This window comes from Chiloscyllium plagiosum, chromosome 32, assembly GCF_004010195.1.
Source record: "Chiloscyllium plagiosum isolate BGI_BamShark_2017 chromosome 32, ASM401019v2, whole genome shotgun sequence".
NCBI classification, from domain to species: domain Eukaryota; kingdom Metazoa; phylum Chordata; class Chondrichthyes; order Orectolobiformes; family Hemiscylliidae; genus Chiloscyllium; species Chiloscyllium plagiosum.
In genome coordinates, this window is record NC_057741.1 from 26,742,418 (window position 1) to 26,749,680 (window position 7,263).

At 40.9% G+C, this 7,263-nt stretch overlaps 1 protein-coding gene across 2 annotated transcripts in view; it reads right to left on the minus strand.

Moving 5' to 3' along the window:
• The window catches only part of gpat3 (glycerol-3-phosphate acyltransferase 3), a 59,205-nt gene that overhangs the window by 19,689 nt on the left and 32,253 nt on the right, over positions 1-7,263 (minus strand). For both annotated transcript variants that reach the window (XM_043674288.1, XM_043674287.1), the window contains exon 7: positions 3,478-3,571. In XM_043674288.1, the coding sequence (XP_043530223.1) occupies positions 3,478-3,571 (94 nt within the window). The remainder of the gene's footprint in view (positions 1-3,477; positions 3,572-7,263) is intronic.

The window sequence follows — 7,263 nt, forward strand, 5'->3', positions numbered from 1 at the left end:
GAGAGACTGAGTAGACTGTGATTATGTTATGTACAGAGAGATCTGGGTGTTCGGGTCCATTGTTCCCTGAAGGTGGCAACGCAGGTCAGTGGAGTGGTCAGGAAGGCATACGACATGCTTTCCTTCATTGGACGGGCTATTGAGTACAAAAGGTGGCAGGTCATGTTACAGTTGTATAAGACTTTGGTTCGGCAATATTTGGAATACTGCATACAGTTCTGGTTGCTTCATTACCAAAAGGATGTGGATACTTTGGAGAGGGTGCAGAGGAGGCTCACCAGGATGTTGCTTGGTATGGAGGATGCTAGGTATGAGGAGAGGTTGAGTAGATTAGGATTATTTTCATTGGAAAGACAGAGTTTGAGGGGAGTCCTGATTGAGGTCTACAAAATTATGAGAGGTATTCACAGGGTGGATAGCAAGAAACGTTTTTCCAGGAGTGGAGGACTCAATTACTAGGGGATATGAGTTCTAAATGAGGGGGGAAATGTTTTGGGGAGATATGCGTGGAAAGTTCTTCACACAGAGGGTGGTGGGTGACTGGAACGCATTGCTAGCAGAGGTGGTAGTGGCAGGAACGACAGCGTCATTTAAGATGTATCTAGACAGATACATGAATGGGCAGGGAGCAATGGGACACAGGCCCTTATAAAATAGGCAACAGGTTTAGATAGAGGAACTTGATTGGTGCAGGCTTGGAAGGCCGAAGGGCCTGTTCCTGTGCTGTAATTTTCTTTGTTCTTTGTATATTCCTTAGAATTTAGAAGAATGAGGGGGTATCTTATAGAAACATCTGAAATTATGAAGGAAATAGACAAGGTAGAAGCAGGGAGGGTGATTCCATTGGCGGGTGAAACTAGGACAAGAGGACATAGCCTCAAAATTAAGGGGAGCAGATTTAGGACTGAATTAAGGAGGAACTTCTTCACTCAAAGGATTGTGAATCTGTGGAATTCACTGCCCAGTGTAATAGTTAAGGCTTCTTCCTTGAATGTTTTTAAAGCTAAGAATTTTCTGAACTGTAAAGGAATTAAGGGTCACGATGAGTGGACAGGTAAGTGGAACTGAGACCCCAAAAAGATTAGCCAGGATCTTATTGAGTGGGGGAGCGATCTCGAAAGGCCAGATAGCCTACTCCTACTCCTAGTTCTTATGTTACTATTATGTCAAGCCTTTTGTTTTAAATCACGCTATCTGTTGACAGGGTTGGATTGAATCACCAAGCCATGTTTGCAAGGAGGAAACAGCAGCAGGTAACTATGGTTATTACGTGATCTGCAAACCATTTGTTTTCCATGTTTTCCTGTTTATGTGGCATTCTCCGATTGAAATATTCAAACTAAAGGAAAAATCTAGAAGGAGTAAATGGCTCATTGGCTGGTGTGCCCATATTTTCTCAAATAAAATTGCAGGACATACAGCACACTTACACTATCAGATGTTGCAGAGTACACTCTGTATCTGTTCCTGGGACATCTGTATACTCTGCTGCAGCCATCACTCAAATCTAGTTACCAGTGTGCCCAATTATTCCAGCATATTGTCTCTATGGTAGTTTTCTCATCAACCAAATTTCAGAAGAAAACCATATGTGCCCATAGTATTGATCGTGGTGGATGGGAGTAGACATTTACGTTAGTTGGAGAACACAGTCCACCCACTGGTTGAAAGCAAGCAATTATCATCCATTCTGCCAACTGGAACCCAGAGTACTATATAGCCCCATCCACTATGCTGAACAATCATAGGGCAGATTAGGATCACATGGCTTCTGATGTAAACACACAAATTATTAATAATAAAACCAAAATACTGCAGATGCTTTAAATCTGAAATAAAAACAGTTCTGAAGTCATATTGGACTTGAAGTGCACTTTGTACTGGGCAGTTACTAAGCTCCAGTCAGAACTAAAGAACATACTAACTCAATATTTGCTGCAACCCAACTTGGAGGCTTCATTCCAAAGATGTGCATTCCAAGAACCCCAAACAAGTTTGAACAAACCCACAAACCCGGCTGATGACCCACCAATGTTCATGTGACACATTTTTTAAAGGGATGCTGTCCAAACATAAGATACACCAACTATAATACAAAACAAAATGTTAACTCTGTTTCTCTCTCCAGAGATGTTGTCATAGTTGCTGAGTTTCTCCAACATTTTGTTTTACTCCACGCAATTATTAATGGAGCATACAATGGATGGACATTTAAGCAACTCTTGGATAGGCACATGGAAGATACTACAATGAAGGATATGTAGGTTAGTCCGATCTTAGGATAAAAGGCTGGCACAACAGTGAGGGCCGAAGTGCCTGTACTGTTCTATATTCCACACAATCAAGGACATGATTCCTGAAGCAAGGATATTATTTAGTCTGGATAATCACCAGAAAACAGAGACAATATGGTGACTCCATCATTAGCTCAGTGTGCTCCTCTTTACTCAAACTTAGCTCATGCAAATCTGTTATTTCAGGTTTTTGAGCCATAACAATATAGCACTCCAGTGTCAGTTGGCTAGATGGCTGGTTTGTGATACAGAATTACACTAACAGCATGGATGCAATTCCTAAATCGGCTGAGGTTACCACAAAGGACTCTCCTTCACAAACTCTCCCTTCGCCTGAGGCGTGGTAATCCTCAAATTAAACCACCATCAGTCGTCCGTCTCTCTCTCTCTCTCTCTCTAATTAAACAGCAGATCAACAGTCCCATAGGATTACGGTGATTTTACATCTAAAATGGGCATTCTAAAACTAGGGGGCACAGTCTGAGAATTAGGGCCAGAGATGTTGGGAAGCTTCTGCACACAAAGGGTCGTAGATGTTTTGAACATCCATTTCCACAAACGGTAGTGAATGCTGGATCAGTTGTTAAATCTTAAATCAGACAGAGACAAATTTGTTAAGCAAGACCTTTTAACAGATATGGGCCAAAGGAAGGCATATGGAAATTAGGTCTCAGATCAGCCATTATTTCATTGAATAGTGGAACAGGCTTGAGAGCTGGGAGCTCTACTGTTGTTCCAATGTTTTATTGAAATTGCTTCACCCAAATCATTTCATAAATCCAATTGTGGGAGCAAAACAATTTAATTCACTGGAGAAGAATTCAGGACATTCCTTTTATTTTTGGCTGAGGAATAATAGTTGTTAATGAAGGAGATCAAAGCTAAGAGAGAAAAGACTGGATAATAGCGATGGGAGAAGAGTGAGAGAAGTGGGTAGGAAAGGGGAGGAAGAGATGCAAATGGATACAAGAAACAGAGGAGAGAGGATCATACAGAAACAGAGATGCAACAGAGAAATGGGGACAAATCAATCTCCGTAAAAGGATAAGCTGTCTAAGTAGCCTACAGCAGGGAACTCAAATGTTTCAAACAATCATACATTGGTGTGAGGCTTCTTAATCTGCATATTTCTTGCTGTTTTCATATAGAAATAAACAAGTTACAGGAGCATCATCCCTCTCACCATTGCGTAGCCTCCATCATTGGCTAATATGACGACATCAATTGGTGACGTGTGGTTGGCTACACAAATGCCTCCTCTCTTGGGTTTGTTTTCCCTGTAATTACAAAGCATTACTCAAAAGGTTGCCCAATATCAGAGTTGACAATCCCTTAAACCTTCAATATCTTAATTTATTCTACATCAAGGTGAAAGGTGCCCATACCCTATATTAACCAAAACACAAAAAAAACTGTTAGCACTTGTGATTCTGACCAAGTCTAGACTATGACAACCTTTGGAGACCATCTCCAACCAGATGGATTAGACTAAACTTTGTTCAGAGCTGGCCACAGCCAGACTGAAACTGCCTTTTGTACTGCAATCCAATTCTTTTCTCATGAAAGGAGGTAAACAACCTGCCAGCTGTTTACCATCCAGGCAGAGAGTGGCACCAAGAAATAGTTAGTGCAAATAAGCAGTGTTCATGCATACCCTCATTATCATTTACACAGCATGTACACTACTGAAACAAGTCACCAAGACCAACCAGCTCGTGTTGACATTTATGCCCCACTCAAATCTACACCCATCTTTGCTATCTAACTCAATCATCATATCCCTCTACCCCCTTCTCCCACATATGCTTATCTAACCTTCCCTTAAATGTACCTGTACATCTGTGATGCTTGGAATCTCTAGAGGAGGCCAAGATGGATTATTCACTCAGCATATCTGACCGAAAATTGTTGCAAATGTTTTTGCACTGCCTTTTATTAAGGATGGAGATATTTGTGGAGCTTCCTCCTTCAATGAGTTGTCCATCACCATTCATAGCTGGATGTAGCAAGACGGCAGTGTTGGATTCTGATCTGTTGATCCATGGAATTGCTCAGCTCTATAATGTGCTGCATTGGCATGCAAGTAGTCCTGTGTTGCAGGTTCACCAGTTTAACACCTCATTTTTAGGTATGCCTGGTGCTGCTCCTGGCATGCTACCTGCACTCTTTGTTGAGCCAGGGTTGATGATAATGGTAGAGTTGGGGACATGCTGGGCTATGAGATTACAGATGATGCTACATTACAATTCTGCTGCTAATGGCCCAAAGCCCCTCATCATTCCCAGTCTTGAATGGATAGATCTGTTTGAAAAGCTATCCAATTTATTGTTGTTGTGTTGTATGGCAGCACTAAAGGGTATCCTCAATGTGAAGACAGGACTTTGTCTGTTGCTTGACTAGTCAAAGACAGCTCTCCCAATTTTGTCACTAGTTCCTCCAATAAGGAGGACTTTGCAGGTTGGAGTTTGCCACTCTTGCTTCCAGTACTTGATCAATGTCAGGTGGTCCATCTGGTCTCATTCCTTTTCTGAAATTTATTAGTGGTTCTAGGTCACTGAAGAGGGCATAAGAGTTAATTACATTACTGTGGGTGTAGAGTCACATGTCGGCTGGACCAGCTTAATGATGGCCAATTTCCTTCCATCTAGGACATTACTGAACTAGATTAATTTTTTTGAGAATGGATATCATTAGACTACAATTCTAGATTTAGTCAAAGGTATATTTCACTAACAGCCGAAGTGGGATTTTAACCCATTCTCCAGAACATTACTTTGATTTCTGGATTACTAGTCCAACAGCTATAATATTCTATTGCCTCCCATCTGTTCCAAGTTACAAAGTGAATCCAACTAAACCATGAGAGTTAAACAATGGGGCGTAGCATTAACTCGGAGCTGATTTCAGAACAGCTGCAGCCAGATACTTACGAATATACAGACTGTTGTCCAGATTGAGCAATGGAGGAAAAACTTTGAAACATTTTAAGAAGCTGCTGGATGTTATCATGGGGGAAAATGCGTTGGTATGACTAATCGGTCAAATCACACGAATGAGCAGAGATCAGGAAAGTGTTTCTCTCCACTCCTTGCTTATCTGGTGGCCAGAGCTTGCAAAACAAAATACGAAGATCATGCCAAAAAATGGCACAAAATGACTCGTTCAGCAACCATAGCCATTCTGCACTCCAGTTGTCACTGTCCTATTTCTTTTGAGGCAATGTGATGCTGTATGAATACAGACATGCCACAGACAGAAGCATTACTCTAAATACAGACTTGATACTAAGAACAGACATGCTCGCCATGTGCAGCGTACTGTATGCCAAGTTCAATTCAACTTTTCCCATCTCTTATCCAGTCAAATTGGGAGTTTGGGCAAATTGGCTCAAGTGGAAGAGCCGGTCATAATTTGGATGAAATTCTAACCTTCAAAGATCTACCAACTCTTCAAAATAATTAAAATGGAAAATGAAGGCTAGAGAAAGCCCACACATTTCAGAATGTACAGCACTTGCTTCGGAGCAGGTTTAAACTGCTTAATCAGGATAGAATAAAATGGGCAGTTGTTTCTTGTGTGATTAAATCAAAGAAAATCAGTGGAATGTGTAGGAAAACAGAGAAACTATTCAGAATCTGTTAAGTTGAAGTAAGCCGATCTGAAGTCAAGCCAACTGACAACAGAGCAAGACACATGCACACTAAAACAAGGGAATGAAGGTGGAGGGGGAGGCGGGGAAAGAGGTTGGAGGGGGAAGCAGGAGGGGGAGGGCAAAGAAGGGGGAAGAAAGGGGTGGGGAGAGACATAGGGAGAGGCACACACACAGTGCAACTTGCACAAAGAGCCCCATCTTTGGATGTTTAACAATGCGACTAAGTCATATTCCCTTAAACCAATTTGCTGGTACCTGTATTATTAGAATTTGGGTGGTTGGCAATTTCTGTTCCAATTCCACTTTCAGCTCCCTTTACTTAAAAAAAATGCATTTCTTTTGAAGTCCATTCAATATTTATAGCAGCAGTTAGATTGGTTTTTTTACACAGTCAGGCAGAGAGAATACAAGAAGAAATTATAGAGAAATGAAACTCGGTTCAGACCCTGCACACGAGAATGAATAGTTATCAGGAAGGAAATAGGTTAAAAACACAAATAAATGTTTCAATCAGCTCATTTCCCAAACACAAATCAACTATCATGGGGAAAAAAAAGCTTTCTAAACCCTAAAGAAAAATGGTTTTGCAGTCTAAAATAGTACCAGGTTAACATAATCATTTTCTATTAGTGTTGATACCAGTGCCCAGCCCTGATGCGTCAAAAGTAGGGTGACTAGATCTACAGAAGTGAACAAAGTTAAAAATCACACAACACCAGGTTATAGTCCAACAGGTTTAATTGGAAGCACACTAGCTTTCGGAGCGACGCTCCTTCATCAGGTGATAGTGGAGGCTCAATCCTAACACAGACTTTATAGCAAAAAATTTACAGTGTGATGTAACTGAAATTATACATTGAAAAATTGATTGTCTGTTAAGCCTTTCATCTGTTAGAATACAGTGATAGTTTCACTTCTTTCATGTGTAAATCACAAAACCCTTTTTTATAAAAAAGGTTGCATTCTCGGGTTAGCTGTTAACAATGGTGATAGCTAGACAATATGTTGAAGGTGTTGGACCCTGTGTTCTCTGTCTATGCCATGATGTTTAGATTGATTCTAATCTAAAAAGTGAGATAACGCAGTTTTTCATAAATTCATGCAGTTTTTGAGCTCAGAGTTCTATATGAATTCATGCAGTTTTTCAGCAAAGTACAATGTAATCCTGCAAGTACAAATTCACCCCACAAAATATATGTGTGCATGTGGGTCTTTGTCTGTCTGTGTGTGTGCCTGTCTGGGTTGGGGGTTGTGAGTGTGAGAAAGTGTATGTGTGTGTGTAGTGAGTGCAGAGTGTCTTAAGTCTGTGAGGGGGTG